Consider the following 21,970-nt stretch of genomic DNA (forward strand, 5'->3'; position numbering starts at 1 on the left):
TGCAGCGCCAAGTGAAGTAAATCTGGCCATGGTGAGGCCATCCCTGGCGTCCCAGGCAACAATATCAACAGGTACTGATGCCCTCTGTCCTGTGCAGCATCAGTTGAGTGCAAAGAAAGTTGATGTTCTTGTTGGTGCTGCTGGTGTGCCTAATGAAGCTGGTGTTGGGGTTCATCATGGTCAGATTCTGAGGACCAAGGACAGAGAGTGTAAATGGTACCCATCTTGATGAAGTAGAAAGCAGTTGAAGTTGAGATGACAGAAGCAATCTGTTAATGGTGAGAGAGATTGCTATAAATGAGGTGACACTGGATAGAGAGTTTGCGGCAAACACTTGCAGCCTGCATAAAGCTCAATCTGTGTTCCAAAGGGAGAAAGCAACAGCCTATATGCCTGGAAAGTGATCAGGTGTGAAGTGGGAGCTTTTATACAAGATTTCAAGCTGTCACTCATCAGATGATTCAATGGCGACTCAACTTGCACCTTAGATTAACAGACGGGGTCAGTGAGCAGCGTGGAAGCCGTGGGCGAGCTGTTAAAGCAAAAAGGTACAGTTAAATTGACTCTTAAGGGCTTGTCACCAAGACAATAACTGTTTAAATTAGGTCTCCCACTGCTGCCTGTTGGGTCTGCTCAGCATGAGCTGACCCGACATTGGGAAAGTCCAATGTGCGCATATTGACGGCGGGTTCCTGACCTGCTATCAATCATTTTAAATTAAACAGCTGATCCGCCACCCATTCCCGTCTGCTGAGCGCTGGGAAAATTCCGGCCAATGTTTCAGGTCAATCACTTTTCATCAGGACTGGAAGTCTAGTCTAATCATCAAGACTACATTATAGAAAAGGCCATTCGGCCCAACCGAGATAGAGATTGAACAGTTTATAAGCAAGTACAAAGCCAGAGAAAAAGTAGGGAGGGGAGAGGAAAGAACAAGGAGAAAAGGTCTGTGATAGAATGGAGGACACTCCACTTTTACGGAGCAGACATCTGTTAGAAATCTTGCCAGTTCTACTTTCCTCGCCCCCCATATGAAGAATTGACTTTTCTTCATTGCTACTATCCCCTATGCTCGTTTCATAAAAGACATCTGAATAGCCTCTGATACTTTCAAACACTATGCACTAAAAATGGGAAAGGCATAATGCAGGTGTATGTTAGTGCCAGGATGAGAAGTTTTTCAAATCATCTCCGGCCAGCTGGAATTTTAAAGTATAGGGTAATAGACAAGTGCTGCTTGAAAATATCTGCTTCCCCACATTGAGATGGGGGCCCCAGGAACGATGGCCCTTCAAAGCCCACGGAAATTATCACCAACCCCGGAATAGCTGGATAGCTAAGATGAATATGTGGCTTGAGGAGTGGTGCAAGAGGAAGGGATTCAAATTCCTGGGACATTGGAACCGGTTCTGGAGGAGGTGGGACCAGTACAAACCGGACGGTCTGCACCTGGGCAGGACCGGAACCAATGTCCCAGGGAGAGTGTTTGTTAGTGCTGTTGGGGAGGGGTTAAACTAATATGGCAGGGGGATGGGAACCTATGCAGGGAGACAGAGGGAAATAAAATGGGGCAGAAGCAAAAGATAGAAAGGAGAATAGTAAAAGTGGAGGGCAGAGAAACCCAAGGCAAAAATTAGAAAGGGCCACATTACAGCAAAATTCTAAAGGGACAAAGAGTGTTAAAAAGACAAGCCTGAAGGCTCTGTGCCTCAATGCAAGGAGTATTCGTAATAAGGTGGATGAATTAACTGCGCAGGCAGCTATTAACGATTATGATAAAATTGGGATTATGGAGACATGGCTCCAGGGTGACCAAGGCTGAGAACTCAACATTGAGGGGTATTCAACATTCAGGAAGGAAAGACAGAAAGGAAAAGGAGGTGGGGTAGCGTTGCTGGTTAAAGAGGAAATTAACCAATAGTAAAAAAGGACATTAGCTTGGATGATGTGAAATCTGTATGGGTGCAGCTGAGGAATACCAAAGGGCAGAAAACACTAGTGGGAATTGTGTACAGACCACCAAACAATAGTAGTGAGGTTGGGGATGGCATCAAACAAGAAATTAGGGATGCATGCAATAAAGGTTATCATGGGCGACTTTAACCTACATATAGATTGGGCTAACCAAAGCTGGTAGCAATGCGGTGGAGGAGGATTTCCTGGAGTGTATTAGGGATGGCTTTCTGGACCAATATGTTGAGGAACCAACTAGAGAGCTGGCCATCCTCGACTGGGTGTTGTGTAATGAGAGAGGACTAATTAGCAATCTTGTTGTGCGAGGCCCCCTGGGGAAGAGTGATCATAATATGATAGAATTCTTTATTAAGATGGAGAGTGACAGTGTTAATTCGGAGACTAGCATCCTGAACTTAAGGAAAGGTAACTTCGATGGTTCTGAAACGTGAATTGGCTAGGATAGACTGGCAAATGATACTTAAAGGGTTGACAGTGGATAGGCAATGGCCGACATTTATAAATTACATGGATGAACTTCAACAATTGTACATCCCTGTCTGGACTAAAAATAAAACTAGGAAGGTGGCTCAACCGTGGCTAACAAGGGAAATTAGGGATAGTGTTAAATCCAAGGAAGAGGCATATAAATTGGCCAGAAAAAGCAGCAAACCTGAGGACTGGCAGAAATTTAGAATTCAGCAGAGGAGGACAAAGGGTCTAATTAGGAGGGGGGAAATAGAGTATGAGAGGAAGCTTGCAGGGAACATAAAAACTGACTGTAAAAGCTTCTATAGATATGTGAAGAGAAAAAGATTAGTGAAGTCAAACGTAGGCTCCTTGCAGTCAGAATCATGTGAATTTATAATGGGGCACAAAGAAATGGCAGACCAATTGAACAAATACTTTGGATCTGTCTTCATTAAGGAAAACACAAATAACCTTCCAGAAATACTAGAGGTTCGAGGGTCGAGCGAAAAGGAGGAACTGAAGGAAATCCTTATTAGTCAGGAAATCGTGTTAGGGAAATTGATGGGATTGAGGGCCGATAAATCCCCAGGGCCTGATAGTCTGCATCCCAGAGTACTTAAGGAAGTGGCCCTAGAAATAGTGGATGCATTGGTGATCATTTTCCAACATATTATTGACTTTGGATCAGTTCCTATGGACTGAAGGGTAGTTAATGTAACACCACTTTTTAAAAAAGGAGGGAGAAAACAGGGAATTATAGACCGGTTAGCTTGACATCGGTGGTGGGGAAAATGTTGGAATCAATTATTAAAGATGAAATAGCAGCGCATTTGGAAAGCAGTGACAGGATCGGTCCAAGTTAGCATGGATTTATGAAAGGGAAATCATGCTTGACAAATTTTCTAGAATTTTTTGAGGATGTAACTAGTAGAGTGGACAAGGGAGAACCACTGGATGTAGTGTATCTGGACTTTCAAAAGTTTTTTGACAAGGTCCCACACAAGAGATTAGTGTCAAAATTAAAGCACATGGTATTGGGGGTAATGTATTGATGTGGATAGAGAACTGGTTGGCAGACAGAAAGCAGAGAGTCAGAATAAATGGGTCCTTTTCAGAATGGCAGGCAGTGACCAGTGGGGTGCCGCAGGGTTCAGTGCTGGGAACCCAGCTATTTACAATATACATCAATGATTTAAATGAAGGAATTGAATGTAATATCTCCAAGTTTGCAGATGACACTAAGCTGGGTGGCGGTGTGAGCTGTGAGGAGGATGCTAAGAAGCTACAGGGTGACTTGGACAGGTTAGGTGAGCGGGCAAATGCATGGCAGATGCAGTATAATGTGGATAAATGTGAGGTTATCCACTTTAGTGGCAAAAACAGGAAGATAGAATATTATCTGAATGGTGAAAGATTAGGAAAAGGAGAGGTGCAACAAGACATGGGTGTCATGGTACATCAGTCATTGAAGATTGGGCATGCAGGTACAGCAGGCAGTGAAGAAGGCAAATGGCATGTTGGTCTTCATAGTTAGCGGATTTGAGTATAGGAGCAGGGAGGTCTTACTGCAGTTGTACAGGGCCTTGGTGAGGCCACACCTGGAATATTGTGTTCAGTTTCGGTCTCCTAATCTGAGGAAGAACATTCTTGCTATTGAGGGAATACAGCGAAGGTTCACCAGACTGATTCCCGGGATGGCAGGACTGACATAGGAGGAGAGACTGGATCAACTGGGCTTGTATCCACTGGAGTTTAGAAGAATGAGAGGGGATCTCATAGAAACATATAAAATTGTGACGGGATTGGACAGGTTAGAGGCAGGAAGGATGTTCCCGTTGCTGGTGAGTTCCAGAACCAGGGGTCACAGTCTAAGAATAAGGGGTAAGCCATTTAGGATCGGCCGAACCTGTGGACACCATTGTCGTCCTAACCTGGCCATCGGCCGACAAATAAAATAACATGGCATCCGCTGCAGTGTGCCCTCCCCTTTAAGGGTGAACGCACCACCCAGGCACACACAGCTTCCCGCAGAGGCAGCTGCTCCGCTCCTGCAGGGCAATATCCCATGCGGAACGGAAAGGGGCTCGCCACCGATTGGTGGGGGAGGTCTGTGAGTGTCCGACGGGGTGGAAGCACGGTCGGAGCAGTAGCGCTTACCGCTGGTAGGGCAATTTCGAATAAGGTCTTTACTCCGCACTGACTAGACAGAGAGTCATCACCGATATGTGGCCACCTCTTTGAGGCGGTCACCGCTCTTAAAATAAAAAAGGGGCAATTTGGGCCCCTGAGAGTTTAAGGTTCAAAACTTCATACAATCTGACAAGATAGGCCCGTAACCATGGGTTATAAAACGCCCCAATCGATCATTTCCCTTCACAGATGCGAACTGACCTGCGGTGTATTTGCAGCATCTTTCGTTCGGAATATTTCTGAAAGCTGTTAAGTTTGACCCGAAAGGGTTACCGTGAAGAATGACGCGTTTGTTTCTCCAAAATGCGCCGCCTTCCGGCTGTGAGAGAGGAGTGTCCATGAGCCGCCTCAGTATGTGAGGAAAGGAGTATCGGGAGAGAGCCGCTGGCTGGCTGGGCGGACCCCGGAGCCGAGCAGTGGGCCGTGAGGCGGCGGACACATTCCTGAGCCTGCTTACAATGTCCCGAGTCTGGAGCCTGCTGTTCGCCTGCGCTTTCTGCCTGTGCTGCTCGGGGTCGCTCCCGGGACAGGGTAAGTGCCGAGACCCTTCAGGAGGGCTCCTAGAGAAAGGGCCAAGTGGGGCTGGAGGAGGCCTGGAGTGCGAGTTTCTCAACACCCTGCCCGTGCTTTCCTATTTACTGCCTCTTCCTAGTTGGGAATTAATGCTACGACATGGGGAGGGGCGGGGCGGAAGAAAGACTTTCATTTATATCGCGCCTTTCACGACCACCGGACGTCTCCAAGTGCTTTACAGCCAATGAAGTACTTTAAGTGTAGTCACTGTTGTAATGTGGGAAACGCGGCAGCCAATTTGCGCACAGCAAGCTTCCACAAACAGCAATGTGATAATGACCAGATAATCTGTTTTTGTTATGTTGATTGAGGGATAAATATCGGCCAGGACACCGGGATAACTCTCCTGCTCTTCCTGGGATCTTTTACCTCCACCTGAGGGCAGACGGGGCCTTGGTTTAACGTCTCATCCCAAAGGCCGCACCTCAGACAGTGCTTTGATCTCACGGGGAGGCGTAAAAGGCAAATTGTAAAGTTATCATTCTAAGTTAACTAAGGGAGATTTTCAGTGGGCTGTTTGCTGAAAGTGGCCAGTCGATGCAGCTGTGCCTGCCTTCTTGCCTTTGTTTGCTTCTGGCCCTCTTGTCACGTACAGTAAACTGGGCAAACGCCTCTACCACATCCTGTTTCGGCTGGTTTAAGGGTTTTCTTTCATGGGTTTTTTGGTGTGTGTGACTAATTTGAAATTTTAATTTAATTGCTCAATCATTTTTTTATTTAGTTTTAAAACTCTGCCCCTTGTAAAAAATGTTTTAGCTTTCTAAGCGCAGCAGGATTGCAACAGTTTGGTAGCTCCTTGGGAACGGGACTTTTTGTGGGCGTATCGGGAACGTCACTTCCTGATGGGAATAGTAAAAGGAAAGATGAGCGTTGAAAGCCTTCTAAACTCCGATTAGACCGATAGCAAAAGGTATTTGATTAATGCAAAACCCGATTTCCTTTTGCCACTTTCAACACATAGTTGTACATTTTGGTATTTGTAGCGTTGAGGCCCAGTTCAGGGCACAGGCTTGATGCTCATTAAACTGAATGAAGGCAAACACAAATCTAAATCTATATTTCTTCTACCACTGTCAACTGGCTGTATTAGGAAAATTTAATCGTATCTATATGTACACACACATATTGTGTCTGCACATAATGCATCATAATGCATACTTGCATATCTTAAAACAATATAGTTAGTCCAGTGTTGTCCAATAGAAATTGTTAAGACTCCACGGAGTGTGGCTGCTGCGGTACTGTTTTAGTTACATACACAGATTTTATAAGAAAATGCGTTACATATACTCGCAATACAAAGCTAAATGTGTGTTTATTTACTTAACAAACAATAAGTAACCCAGGAAGTAAAGCACTTAATGATGAAAGAACACTCTGCATTCGTGGAACTGACTGGCAGTGTTAATTAATGTCTCCATTAAATGCCTGTCCTGTGGATTCTACATCTGCATGTTTATAGTTGAAATTGATCCACATCTGATTTGTTTGTCATTATACATTGACAGAATGGACTTTGATGACCACAGCATTTTTGAAATTGGCACTTTTGTTTTATTTATTTGCTCTAATTTTTTCCTGACACATGCCTGTGGAAACAAAATAAGGCCACCATGCTTAATAATTCACAGCATCGCTTTTTGCAGTTTTCTTTGATTTTTAAGTTTAAAAGATCACAAAATACAGATAGATATCAGTCAGCTTATCTCCGTTCATCCATCCAATAAATAACCTACAGTTCCCCACCCCAGCATCCAAAATGAAAGACAAACATTTTTGCTTGCATTTCTCTACCAGGCAGTCCGTTCTACAATAAAAACAGAAAATACTGGAAATCTCTGGATCAGGCAGCATCTGTGGCGAGAAAGCAAGTTAACGTTTCGGGTCGATGACCCTTCGTCACTAAGAAGTAGTACTTGGTAAAATAATGGGATTAAAAGTGGACAAGTCCCCTGGACTTGATGGTTTGCATCCTAGGGTCCTTTAAAGAAGTGACTACATGAATAATGTAATCTACCAAAATTCCCTGGATTCTGGGGAGGTCCCAGTGGATTGGAAAGCCGCAAATGTTTTAAAAAAGGAGGCAGACAGAAAGCAGGAAACTATAGACTGGTTAGCCTAACATCTGTCATTGGGGAAAATGCTGGAGTCCATTATTAAGGAGGTAGTAGCAGGACATTTGGAAAAGCATAATTCAATCAAGCAGAGTCAGCATGCTTTTATGAAAGGGAAATCAGATTTGACAATTTGCTAGAATTCTTTGAGGATGTAACGAGCAGGGTGGATAAGGGGGAACCAGTGGATGTGGTGTATTTGGATTTCCAGAAGGCATTCGATAAGGTGCCACATAAAAGGTTACTGCACAAGATTAAATTTCACAGGGTTGGGGGTAATATATTAGCATGGATAGAGGATTGGCTAACTAACAGAAAACAGAGAGTCAAGATAAACGGGTAATTTTCCAGTTGGCAAACAGTAATTAGTGGGTGTCGCAGGGATCGGTGCTGGGGCCTCAACTATTTATAATCTATATTAATGATTAGATGAAGGGACTGAGTGTAATGTAACCCAAGTTTGCTGATGACACAAAGATGGAGAATAATGTAGGAAAATATGAGGTTATCCACTTTGGTGGCAAAAAATAGAAAAGTAAATTATAATTTAAAAGGAGAAAAATTGCAAAGTGTTTCAGTACAGAGGGATCTGGGGTTCCTTGTGCATGATGCATACAAGTTAGTTATACAGGTAAGGCAAATGGAATGTTGGCCTTTATTGCAAAGGGGATACAGTATAAAAGCAGATAAATCCTGCTACAACTATATTGGTGAGGCCACACCTGGTGTACTGCATGCAGTTTTGGTCTCCATATTTATGAAAGGATATACTTCCATTGGAGGCTGTTCAGAGAAGATTCACCTAGGTTGATTCCAGTGATGAGGGGGTTGACTTATGAAGATAGGTTGAGTAGGTTATTGGAGTTAAAAGAATGAGAGGTGATCTTATCAAAACATATAAGACAACGAGGGAGCTCACCAAGGTGGATGCAGAGAGGATATTTCTACTCCTCGGGAAACTAAAACTAGGGGCATAGTCTCAGAATAAGGGGCTGCCCATTCAAAACTGAGATGAGGAGGAATTTCTTTTCTCAGAGGGTTACAAATCTGTGGAATTCTCTGCCCGAGAGTGTTGCGAAGGTTGGGTCATTGAATATATTTGAGGAGGAGATAGACTGATTTTGAGCGATAAGGGAATAAAGGGTTACGGGGAGTGGGCAGGGAAGTGGAGCTGAGTCCATGATCAGATCGGCCATGATCTTATTGAATGGCGGAGCAGGCTCGAGAGGCCAAATAGCCTAATCCTACTCTTCTGTTATGAATACCACTTCATCACCTCTTTTCAAAGTTGTCCACTACATTCATAACTCAGTTCTCTGAGGCTAGGAATCAGTCTTGTGGCTCTTCTCTGCGTGGTTCCAAGGCTTGAATGCCTTCTTGCAGCTTGGTGGCCAATGTTGGATGTGTTACTCAAGGTGCCATCTGAACGGAGCACTGTACAGTTTAATATTTGTATTGAACTCCAGATTAATGCTGAAACCTTACAGGCAATTAAAAAAAGACTTGCATTTATATAGTGGTCTTCACAACTTCAGGATGTCCCAAAGCGCTTTACAGCCAATGAAGTAATTTTGAAGTACAGTCACTGTTGTAATGTAATCATTAATGTGAGTTGAGCTGTCTCTGAGCCAGTGAGAGGTAGATTTTTTTCAATATTTTAATTTTGTAAAACTGATGGAGGGAAATACTTTTTCTAGGTTAATTCTAAATGTAAATATAATTAAGTTTTATTAACTTTTTTCAATTTATTAAAATCCATTGGAATATGCAGTATAAATGCCTTTGTAGCAGCAAAACGGCTTGCAATTATATAATTCTTTTAATGTATAAACCTCCTAAGACACTTAAAGAAGATTAAAAAATGGATACCACGATTGTACTGTTTTCACAATTCAAGTGGGCAAAGTATAAAGTTTCTCCCCTTGGGTGTCAGTCTTGGCTCATTGGTAACACTCGCCTCTGAGTTAGAAGGTTGTAGATTCAAGTTCCACTTCAGAGACTTGAGTACAAAATCTAGGTTGACACTCCAGTGAAGCAACACTGCACTATCTGAGGTGCTGACTTTTGTATGAGATGTTGAGCCAAGACCCTGTCTGCCCATTCTTGGGTGGATGTAAAACAAATCATTTAAAAGAACAAGGGTGTCCTGGCCAATATTTATCGTTCCAACAACATTACTAAAACATACTATCTGGCCATTCTCATTGTTGTTTGTGAGACCATGCTGTGTGCAAATTGGGTTTCCTACATTATAACATTGACTACACTTCAAAAATAAAAGTACCTTATTGCCTGTAAAGCACCTTGTGACATCTTGAGGTCATAAAAGGAGCTTTATAAATGCAAATTCTTTTTCAGTCACCATTATACCGCAGTAAAATCCTGGTCACTTTGATCTCTCTGTTTATTACACTAGCCAGTTAGACCTGTAGAATAGTATTACTGGAACTGATCTCCTTATAGCTTGCTCAATGTGAACAAAAGAGAACCTTGCATAACTTCACTCGTCAATTCCTTCCTGGCAGAGCTTTTTTCATTTATGACTTCCTCATGTTGTTTGAATCAAATTTACTACTTTGCCATTAATTCCATAAACCTTAGCCACTTAGTCTTTAAGGGAGCTTCACCAAACACTTTCAGAAAATCCAAGTCAATTTATGCCCATTGGGCTCAGCCTTGGCTCAGAGATAGCACTTTTACCTCTGAGTCAGAAGGTCTTGTTTGTAAGCATTACTCCAGAGACTTGAGCGCATAATTTAGGCTGACATTTCAGTGCCGTACTGAGGGAGCGCTGCACTGTTGGAGGTGCTGTCTTTCAAATGAGACATTTAAACCGAGACCCCATTTTGCCTCCTCGGGTGGCTGTAAAAGATCCCATGGCACGATTTGAAGAAGAGCAGGGGAGTTCTCCCAGTGTCCTGGCCAAAATATATCCCTCAGCCAACATCACTGAAATAGATGGTCTGGTTATTTATTTCATTGCCGTTTGTGGGATCTTTTTATGCGCAATTGGCTGTTGTATTTCTTACATTACAACAGTGGCTACACTTCAAAAGTACTTCATTGATTGTAATGTGCTTTGGGATTCCCTGAGGTCATGAAAGGCTCTATATAAATAAAAGTTTATTTTTAATCGTTCATGGGATGTCGGCGTCGCTGACAAGGTCAGCATTTATTGCCCATCCCTAATTGCCCTGGAGAAGATGGTGGCCGCCTTGAACCACTGCAGTCCATGTGGTGAAAGTGCTCCCACAGTGCTGGGGGGGAGGGAGGGAGTTCCAGGATTTTGACCCAGTGACGATGAAGGAACGGCGATATACTTCCAAGTCAGGATGGTGTGTGACTTGGAGGGGAACTTGGAGATGGTGGTGTTCCCATGAACCTGTTGCCTTTGTCCTTCTAGGTGGTAGAGGTCATGGGTTTGGGAGGTGTTGCCGAAGAAGGCTTGGCGAATTGCTGCAGTGCACCTTGTAGATGGTACACACTGCAGCCACAGTACGTCGGTGATGGAGGGAGTGAATGTTTAAGGTGGTGGATGGGGTGCCAATCAAGTGGGCTGCTTTGCATGCATGGTGTCGAGCTCTTGAGTGTTGCTGAAGCTGCACTTGTCCAGGCAAGTGGAAAGTATTCCATCACACTGCTGACTTGTGCCTTGTAGATGGTGGAAAGGCTTTGGGGAGTCAGGAGGTGAGACACTCGCTGCAGAATACCCAGCCTCTGACCTGCTCTTGTCGCTGCAGTATTTATGTGGCTGGTCCAGTTAAGTTTCTGGTCAATGGTGACCCCCAAGATGTTGATGGGGGATTTGACGATGGCAGTGCTGTTGTATGTCGCTTGTTGGGCATAGTCATTGCCTGGTACTTCTGTGGCGCGAATGTTACTTGCCAATTATCAGCCCAAGCTTGAATGTTGTCCAGGTCTTGCTGCATGCGGGCATGGACTGCTTTATTATGTGAGGAGTTACGAGTGGCACTGAACGCTGTGCAGTCATCAACGAACATCCCCACTTCTGACCTGATGGAGGGAAGGTCATTGATGAAGCAGCTGAAGATGGTTGGGCCTAGTACACTACCGTGAGGAATTCCTGCAGCAATGTTCTGGGACTGTGATGATTGACCTCCAACTTCCACGACCATCTTCCTTTTTGCTAGGTATGACTCCAGCCACTGGAGTGTTTTCCCCCTGATTCCCGTGGACTTCAGTTTTACTCGGGCTTGATGCCGCACTCAGTCAAATGCTGCCTTAATTTCAAGGGCAGTCACTCTTGCCTCACCTCTGGAATTCGGCTCTCTTGTACATGTTTGGGCCAAGGCTGTAATGAGCTTTGGAGCCTAGTGGTCCTGGCAGAACCCAAACTGGGCATCGGTGAGGACACCCTCAAAGCCTCCCTGATAAAGTGCAACATCCCCACTGACACCTGGGAGTCCCTGGCCAAAGACCGCCCTAAGTGGAGGAAGTGCATCCGGGATGGTGCTGAGCACCTCCAGTCTCATTGCCGAGAGCATGCAGAAAACAAGCGCAGGCAGCGGAAAGAGCGTGCGGCAAACCAGTCTCACCCAACCCTTCCCTCAACGACTATCTGTCCCACCTGTGACAAAGTCTGTGGTTCTCGTATTGGACTGTGCAGCCACCTAAGAACTCATGCTAAGAGTGGAGGCAAGTCTTCCTCGATTCTGAGGGACTGCCTATGACGATGATTGGTAAGGAAGTGCCACTTGATAGCACTGTTGATGACACCTTCGTCGCTTTGCTTATGATTGAGAGTAGATTGTCCAGATTGGATTTGTTCTGCTTTTTGTGAACAGGACATACGTGGGCAGCTTTCCACATTGTCGGATAGGTGCCAGTGTTGTAGCTGTACTGGAACAGCTTGGCTAGAGGCATGGCTAGTTCTGAAACACAAGTCTGTCTTCTTTGAGCAGATAAGGTTCATCTGTTGAAACATTCAGTTACTCTGTGAAAGAACTCCCTTGCATTTGCACCCCTTTCGCTTTTAAATCTATGCTGACTACTTCTTGTGTTTTTCATAATATTTAGTTGATCATTTGAAAATGTTCCACATGATGGTTTTTAACATTTTCACCACCACAAATTGAAGGTGAACCCATCTATAGTTCTCTATTTAAGTCTTTCAGTTTTTTGAGTATTGGGATAATATTTGTTACTTTTCATCTCTCAATATGGCCTCTGCCTTTATGGGGAGATGATGTCTGTTCTCAAAGGAATGAAAAAGAAGTTTGCTAAGCACTTTCTGATAAGACCGTATTGTTTCATATATCTATTACTTCCTCATTCCACTAATCTGGTCTATTGCATAGGATTAAAAAACCTCTGGATCCTTTCTGCTTCTATCCACAATCTACTTTTCCGGCAGCCTTGTATCCCTTTTTAAAGCATTTTTTTTTAGCCATTTTAGTTGCATATCGGCAACTATTCAGCTAGACCGAAGGAAGGGAAGCTATGGAATACTGTCTCCAAACAGGCCATCCGCAATTATCATATAGATGCTATTTGAGAGAATCCCATTGCTACATTTTATCCTGATGCATCCTGAAATGGATATGCAGAGAGCTCTTTAATTGTGATAATTTAAAAAAACAAATAAAAATCTCAATGGTATCAGATTAATGAATTGTAAAGTACACGATATTTCTTTCTAAAACGTGACCACCAGCAAACAACAAAACTCTGGGAGTTTTGATTCCACACCATTGCTTAGTAATAGATCCTCTGACTGCTGTTTTTGTTCTATTTTGCTTTCAGTAAAGTAGTTTTTTTGGGGCAACAAAGTTGCCAAACCAACCAGTATTTCAAGAACTATTAGTTACACAATATACAACCAATTGTTTGTTGTGAAACATTGTAGTTGCCAGTTGGTGGAAGGATATTTCTTTACCAGCCAGACTTTGAAATAGCAGTTATAAATTGGAATATCTTTTCTAGACCCCTATAGAATGCCAATTAACAAAACAGTAGTGTAACTCAACAACACACTAAAATACAAATTTCAGGCACCAGTTCAAAGTGTGACCACATCTTTGCATTTAATAGAGTTGGGTTTGCCAGTTTTCCCCAAGTCAGCCAGGATAGAGTCTATATATATATAGGGCTACAAATTTGTTTTCTGGTGGTAGCGATATTTTTTCGCCGCTATGACTCCGTTACCACTGAGGCCTAAAATTCGGGCTTCCGTTTGCCCAGCGGTAAAAATCGGCGTTGCACGAGGATTCGCGGCACAAACCGTGAATTTTCTGCAACTTTTCTCCAAAGCTGATACTGCTGCTACAGAGGCCTTCACCAAAAAAAATAAGAAATCACAAAACATTCACAAGACATTTAGCTATCGAATTGCTGCAAAAGAATTTAAAAAATAAAAGCTTTAACTTACCTTTTTTTGCAGGTCTTCATACCTACCACTGTTCCAAGGGCTGCAACGCAGGTTTTTCCCCAGGTGTTTTTTTTTGTCCTAACTACGGGTATGTTGTGAGCCCAATTTTTGGCGAAAGCACTATTTCGAGTCTTTCACGCCGGCGGTCCGCTCCCCAGCGGTACTTAAAAACCACCGGCGCAAGACTTCTCCGAATGTCCGAAATATCGGCAAAAAACTGGGCGCAAGGTAGGCGAATTTGTAGCCCATAGAATCTTGCAGCACAGAAGGGGGTTATTCGGCCCATCGTATCTGTACCAATTCTTTGAAAGAGCTGTCCAATTTAACCCTACAACCCAGCTTTTTCCCCATAACCCTGAAAATTAGTCCTCTAAGTACATCTCGCATTTCCTTTTGAAAGTTTCTATAGAATCTGAATCCACCACCCTTTCAGGTAGTGCATTCCAGATCTTAACCCCTCTGGGGGGGAAAAAAATTCTCCTAATTTCTGCTAGTTCTTTTGGGAATTATTTTAAATTTATGACCTTTGGTTACCGACCCACTTGCCAGAGGAAATAGTTTCTCCTTATTTGCTCTATCAAAACCTCTCGTGATTAGGAATACATCTATTAGGTCTCCCCTAAACATCCTCTGCTCTAAGGAGAACAATCCTAGCTTCTCCATTCTCTCCACATAACTGAAGTCCCTCATCCCTGATATCACCCTGATACCTCCTCTGTATCCTCTTCACAACCTCGACATCCTTCCTAAAGTGTGTTTTCCAGAACTGTACACTATATTCCAGCTGAGGCCTAACCAGCGATTTGTAAATGTTTAGTATTACTTCCTTGTTTTTGGATTCGGTGCCTCTATTTACAAAGCCAAGTATCTCATACGCTTTCTTAAATGGCTTATTAACTTTCCCTGCCACCTTTAAAGATTTGTGAATATGCCCCTTCAGTCCCTGTTCTTGCACCTTCCTCAAAATAGTACCATTTAGATTACGCTAGCTCTCCATGTTGTTTCTCCCAAAGTGCATCACTTCACACTTATCCACTTTAAATTATGTCTGCCCATTTCACCAGTCTGTCTATAAGAACATAAATAGGAGCAGGAGTAGGCCATACGGCCCCTCGAGCCTGCTCCACCATTCAATAAGATCATGGCTGATCTGATCATGGACTCAGCTCCACTACCCCGCCCGCTCCCCATAACCCCTTATCCCCTTATCATTTAAGAAACTGTCTTTTACTGTCTTCCACAGCTCTCTGAGGCAGTGAATTCCACAGATTTACAACCCTCAGAAGAAATTTCTCCTCATCTCTGTTTTAAATGGTGGCCCCTTATTCTAAGATTATACCCTCTAGTTCTAGTCTCCCCCCATCAGTGGAATCATCCTCTCTTCATCCACCTTGTCAAGTCCCCTCATAATCTTATACGTTTCGATAAGATCACCTCTCATTCTTCTGAATTCCAATGAGTCGAGGCCCAACCCACTCAACCTTTCCTCATAAGTCAACCCTCTCATCCCCGGAATCAACCTAGTGAACCTTCTCTGAACTGCCTCCAAAGCAAGTATATCCTTTCGGAAAATATGGAAACCATAACTGCACGCAGTATTCCAGGTGTGGCCTCACCAATATCTTTTATATAGCTGTAGCAAGACTTCCCTGCTTTTATACTCCATCTCCTTTGCAATAAAGGCCAAGATACCATTGGCCTTCCTGATCACTTGCTGTACCTGCATACTATCCTTTGGTGTTTCATGCATAAGTACCCCCAGGTCCCGCTGTACTGCGGCACTTTGCAATCTTTCTCCATTTAAATAATAACTTGCTCTTTGATTTTTTTTCTGCCAAAGTGCATGACCTCACACTTTCTGACATTATACTCCATCTGCCAAATTTTTGCCCACTCACTTAGCCTATGTTCTTTTTGCAGATTTTTTGTGTCCTTCTCACACATTGCTTTTCCTCCCATCTTTGTATCATCAGCAAACTTGGCTATGTTACACTCAGTCCCTTCTTCCAAGTTGTTAATATAGATTGTAAATAGTTGGGGTCCCGTCACCGATCCCTGCGGCACCCCACTAGTTACTGGTTGCCAACCATTTATCCAGACTCTCTGTTCTGTTGGTTAACCAATCCTCTATCCATGCTAATATATTACCCCCAAACACGTGAACTTTTATGTGGCACCTTGTCAAATGCGTTCTGGAAGTCCAAATACACCACATCCACTGGTTCCCCTTTATCCACCGTGTTCATTACATCCTCCAAGACTCCCCTTCATAAATCCATGCAGACTCTACCTGACCGAATTTTGCTTTTCCAAATGTCCTGCACCTGTTTCTTTAATAATGGACTTCAACATTTTCCCAACCACGGATGTTAGGCTAACTGGTCTATAATTTCCTGCTTTTTGTCTGCCTCCTTTTTTAAATAGTGGCGTTACATTTGCAGTTTTCCAATCTGGTGGGACCTCCCCAGAATCCAGGGAATTTTGGTAAATTACAACTAATGCATCCACAATCCCTGCTGTTACTTCTCAAGACTCTAGGATGAAGGCCATCAGATCCAGGGGATTTTATCTGCCTTTAGTCCCATTATCTGACTGAGTACCACCTCCTTAGTGATTGTGTTAAGTTCCTCCCACCCCCCACTCCCCGCCATAGCCCCTTGACTATCCGCTGTCGGAATATTGTTAGTGTCCTCTACCGTAAAGACTGATACAAAATATTTGTTCAGAGCTTCTGCCATCTCCATGTTTCCCATTACTGATTCCCTGGTCTCATCCTCTAAGGGACCAACATTTACTTTAGCCACACTTTTCCTTTTTATATACCTATAGAAACTCTTGCCATCTGTTTTTATATTTTGTGCTAGTTTACTTTCATAGTCTATCTTTTCTTTCCCTAATCATTTTTTTAGTCTTTCTTTGTTGGCTTTTAAAAGCTTCCCAGTCTTCTGTGCTCCCACTAGTTTTGGTCACTTTGTATGCCCTTGTTTTTAATTGGATACCGTCCTTTTATTTCTTTAGTTAGCCAAGTTCGGCTCTCTTTTCTCTTACCCCTTTCCTCCTCACTGGACTATATTTTTCTTCAGAGTTGTGAAATATCTCCTTAAACGTACACCACTGTTCACCAACCATCCTGTACTTTAATCGATTTTCCCAGTCCACTTTGCCCAACTCTGCCCTCATACCTTCATAGTCTCCTTTATTTAAGCTTAGTACGCTGGTTAGAGATCCAACTTTCTCACCCTGCACCTGAATTATGCTACTATCCTGCTCACTATTTACTACATTGCCAAGTTTTGTGGCATCCACAAACCTCAAATTATACTCCCTATATGGTCCTAATACTAACCCCTGGGGGACCCCACTGCATATATCTCTTCAGTCAGAAAAATATACATTCACCACTACTCTCTGCCTCCTATCCCTTAGCTAATTACATAGCAAAGTTACCACTGTCCCTTCAATACCATGTGCTTTATTTTCCGAATAGGTCTGTTATGTGATACTTTATCAAATGCCTTTTTGAAAGTCCATATATACAACATCTGCACTACCTTCATCAGCCCTCTCTGTTACTTAATCAAATAATTCAATCAGGTTAGTCAGACACAATTTGCCTTTAACCCATGCTTCTCCAAGTGGGAATTAATTTTGTCCTGGACAGTGGCCTTTAGTAGTTTTCTTCCTCTCCCTCTCCCAGTTTTTGAACAGGAGTGGACGATTGCAAATGTTATAGTCCTCTGGAACTTCTCCCATATCTAACATGTTTTTACATGTAAAACTTAAAAGCAAGTAACTTTCCCATGACTGTCATGTGTTGTGATTCAGACTTTTCTCAACACACTCCTCACTCGCGCAACAATCAAGGCATCCCATAGACCAGTTTTGTCCAATATGGTAGCCACTATCCACATGTGGCTAATTAAGAATCCCGAAATGGATCATTGTATTTCTGATTGGAAACAAAAAATTAGTAGAGTAATAGACACCGTTGTTGGGAATGTGAACTTGATATTCATTCGCATGGAGTATGCATGTGTTCTATAACCTTTAACTGGCGTTGGGGCTCGTGAATGTGTAAATCGGGGTGCTAACACCTGTTTCAGGACCCGGCTCAGAATTCCTCATCAGCTGATTGGTGTATGTGCTGTGCAAGTGCCACTCAGTTTTACTGGAATGGCAGTGGCCTTAAAGTGACCGCTGCAGGCAGCCACAAAAATGTACACGACTTTTTAATACTTTTGTTTGTGTGGAGCCAGGAGGAGCAGGAGCACCGCAGTCGCTGTCCCCATTGGGCAGGTGTCCGGTGCTCCACAAATTTCTCCCCCAAATTCTTCCTTGATTTAAAAAAAATATTTCACCTGATGGATGAGAAGTGAAAAACAACTGCCCTCTCCACCTGGGGAATTGCTTATTACACCTGGAATGCATTAAATGTTACACAGACCAGAGGAATTCATATACATGGGTGCACGTGCAGCTATCTGTAAGGCATTACTACTGTTGTCTACCTTTTTAGACAATTGACTTGAGTTTCAGGTCGAGATTGAGACAAACCTAGCAGTGCACATTGATCTAACAGTACATTATGACCTTTTCTTCCAATGCTGTAAGTGACATGTATCACACTGCAACGTAGGAACAGGAGCAGGCCAGTTAGCCCATCGAGCCTGTTCAGTTGGATCACGACTGATCTATACCTCAATTCCATTTACCTGCATTTGCTCCATAATCCCTCGATACCCTTGCCTAATAACATTTATCGATCTCAGTCTTGAAAATTTTAATTCACCCAGCATCCACAGCCTTCATAATTTAGCCCTTTTAGCTCAGTACCATCTGGTGAATCTACACCCAGGCCTATATATCCTTCCTGAGATGCAGTGCCCAGAACTCAACGCAGTACTCCAGATGGGGTCTGATCAATGCTCTGTACCTCACTCCCAAAATTTTGCAGAAGTAACTACAACATAAATACAGCATCCCAAGTATATAAACCCAGAAGTATAAGCTATAAGTCACATGAGCTGCAGGTGGTGCTGAATCAATTGACGTCATTGTGTTTTGTAATGATTCAACAGGAAATTAAAACTTGTTATGCCATCTTTTATCACATGCCAAATTAACATGTGGTAACATCTATTGAGTCTGGCTTTCTTAGTCTACAAAGTGACTGGGGAAATACAAGGGAACTGTTGAATATGGAATTATTAACTTGAGAATTCACCTATAGGCTTATGCAATTTTCTCCCTGTTCAGTGGTTCCTAAATGCACCCTTTCCTAAATATGATTATCATTAGCATCTTTTTAATATTGCACCACAGTATTTCTATTGCTTATGTTTGAGCAGCTTGTACAGTTTTAATCTGAAAATCCCAAATTTCTCATTGGCTTTGTTTAAACAGAGTAAGACCACATTTGACTTTGCAAGCAGGTACTTTAAACATGATGACGACTATTCCTGCTTGGTATGCAGTGTGGTAGCGTCGATGATAACATGGTTCTACTTTCATTTCTATGGATATTTACATATTGTTTTTGAGAAACATCCTGGGTTTTATTTGACTGGCAGAATTGAGTGCATGAATCTTTTAATGCTGCTCATTCTTGCCTAGAATTAAACTCACCGGAAGGCAATATATTAATAACATACTGAAAGCTTTTCTGCTGTTAAACAGTTAACTGTACCATGCTGCCTGACAACCCTGTCAGTCCTAATCTGCACTTCAAGCAATAATGCAGTCACTTGCAGCACATCTGTGACCAGCATCACGTTGAATACAAGACTATTTGCTATTACAAATTAAAGCAAAATATACAAATCTGGTTTTGTTTTATTGCTATATTATTATGGCACGGAGTTAAAAATTCAAAAATATAAAAATTCTTTTACAAGCAAAAGTAACACTATTTAATCTAATTTCCATGAATTTGTTTGTGAATTGCCCTTTTTATTTTCAGTTTGATTTATATTGTGTATATTTTTTTTATTTTATTAATTTAGATTAGCACCATGATGTAAAAATGCAGTTTTAGAACCTGGTCTGGCAATGCCTCGAATTCTTATCCTTGTGTTCAAATCCCTCCATGGTCTCACCCCTCCCTAACTCCATAACCTCCTCCAGCCCTACAACCCAGCAAGATCGCTGTCCTCCTCCAATCCTGGCCTCTTGCACGTCCCCAATTTTCTTCTTTCCAGCATTAGCGGGCGTGCCTTCAGCTGCCAAGACCCTGAGCTTTGGAATTTCCTCCCTATACCTCTCTGCCTCGCTCGCTTCCTTTTTAAGATGCCCCTTAAAACCTACCGCTTTGACCAAGCTTTTTAGGAACCTGTCCTAATCTCTCATTATGTTGCTCGCTCTCAAATTCTGTTTGATAATCGCTCCTGTGAAACATCTTGGGACGTTTGACTATGTTAAAGGTGGTATATAAATGCAAGTTGTTGTTGTGAGAAGTGGCTTAGGTTGTCGGTTGGTCCAGTCATTCTTGTCCAATGTTCAAAGTTTTATAGCTTATGGAGGATGTTGCTGTCCTGGAGTTGATCAGTAAATGATTTGCAAAAATAATACAGCCATAGCTACTAATTTAATCTAATGACTATTGTACTGTAGTAATGATTTTTAAATGTTGCTTTCCTTTTCCTGTAAGTGTTTTACTGTGTTTGTTTCATGTTAACCGTAAAAGATAGTAATCTATCATCATCATAGGTGGTCCTTCGAAATGAGGATGACTTGCTTCCACGCCCAAAAAAAGAGGAGTTCACATGCTGAAGGGTGGAAGATGCCTGTGCGTGAATTTTTTTTTAACGTGGGGTGGTCGTTTCACACCAGCCACCACACAGGCTTGACAGAGCTAGGTCTTGGTCCAGTGGCAAGGATTACCCAAGACGACTGGAGACCAGCTCTGCTGTACGGACCTAGTGCACACGCATATTGCAGTGTGGGCTGGCCGTGCTGCCCCTGGCCCCGAACTCGCTCCTCCCCTGGGCCCTGATCATGTGTCTCTACAATCTCTCGCCGCTCCTTCACCTCGACCTTGCCGCTCCTGCTGTATCTGTCCACGTTCCAATCACCGACCTGGATCTTGATGACGTCACTCTTCATAGCCATCGCCCTTCTGCACCAGCTCGCGCTGTACCTTGAAGTGGCATACCTCCACACTGTTCATGGTTGCCGCTGCTTTTATGGCCCCGACCTGCCGCTGATGTTCTCTCGCAGGTCGGGGCCTCCAATCTATATGGGCATTGTGGTTATTACAAAATGTGACCACCTTCACAAAAGTTGAAATAATGAGGTGCAGTTTGTAGACAGTTACTTTTTTAAAAAAAGCACATCTTAAATGTAAGAATTTTGTGTTAGTGATCTCACTGCAAGAACTGGTTTGATACCAGTATAAATCTTCGAGGAGTGTGAGCAGAACAGTGTGGAGATGTACTGCTAGTTTGCAGAAATTCTAATTGGAGCAACCGGAGCTCTATGCACATGTATGAATGCCCAAAGTTGCTCCCAAATCCCATCCCATTTAATCAGCTCTTTTATGTTTAAAATTTAAGCTTTAATAACATTTGGAAGGTTTCAAAACTTAGATTTGCGCACAGCATTATTTAGATATTGCAGCACAGAAGGAAGTTATTCAGTTCTTTGTGATGTACTGGTGCTGCTACTTCAATGGGAATTATCTGCTCTAATCCCAATTCCCTGCCCTTTCTCTGTATCCTTTTAGTTCTAAATGCCCTCGCTTCAGTAGCCAATTGTGCTAAAGCATCTTGGAGCCCATTATCCTCTGCCCAAAGCTCTGTGTTTATTCCCAGGCATTGAGAGGTAATTGAAAGGAAGATCCTGAATACCTCTTTCTGCTCTTTGTACTTGGTGCAGGAGTAACATCATAAAGCTTCCTGCATCATTTTTCAGGATATTGTTTGTCGAGCAACTCCCTCTAGGACTACCTAGGTAAAGTGGCTATTGGAAGTTTCAGAGCTGCCCTGTCAGATAGAAGGATTGGTATAGAAGCAGCCAGCAGCTTCCTCCCAATACTGCTAAGGTTTTTCTTTCAGTTCTTCGGTACAGCGGGTCTACACTACGGCCAGTTGGAAATCAGCCCCCAACTATAATAACATTGCAAAAACAAATTATTCTAATTTGCACCTTTTTTTGTTTTTTGTATAACATCTGGATTCGATCCCCCATGTGATTGCGAACCCTCTCAAAACTTTTCATCATTCTGAAAACCTCTGTTCGATTTCCTTTAAGCTTGTCTAGTCCCCTGGAGTTTTCTCATCTGTCT

The 21,970-nt window shown here is 42.9% G+C and overlaps 1 protein-coding gene and 1 long non-coding RNA gene across 5 annotated transcripts in view; one reads left to right on the plus strand and one right to left on the minus strand.

Moving 5' to 3' along the window:
* LOC139267324 (uncharacterized) overlaps positions 1-5,451 on the minus strand; it is a 37,363-nt gene extending 31,912 nt beyond the window's left edge. For all 3 annotated transcript variants that reach the window (XR_011593885.1, XR_011593884.1, XR_011593883.1), the window contains exon 1: positions 4,816-5,451. This is a non-coding gene — a long non-coding RNA (uncharacterized lncRNA). The remainder of the gene's footprint in view (positions 1-4,815) is intronic.
* LOC139267323 (interferon gamma receptor 1-like) overlaps positions 4,938-21,970 on the plus strand; it is a 63,685-nt gene continuing 46,652 nt past the window's right edge. For both annotated transcript variants that reach the window (XM_070885458.1, XM_070885457.1), the window contains exon 1: positions 4,938-5,145. In XM_070885458.1, the coding sequence (XP_070741559.1) occupies positions 5,073-5,145 (73 nt within the window). In that variant the 5' untranslated portion in view covers positions 4,938-5,072. The remainder of the gene's footprint in view (positions 5,146-21,970) is intronic.

This window comes from Pristiophorus japonicus, chromosome 7, assembly GCF_044704955.1.
Source record: "Pristiophorus japonicus isolate sPriJap1 chromosome 7, sPriJap1.hap1, whole genome shotgun sequence".
Classification (NCBI taxonomy): Eukaryota; Metazoa; Chordata; class Chondrichthyes; family Pristiophoridae; genus Pristiophorus; species Pristiophorus japonicus.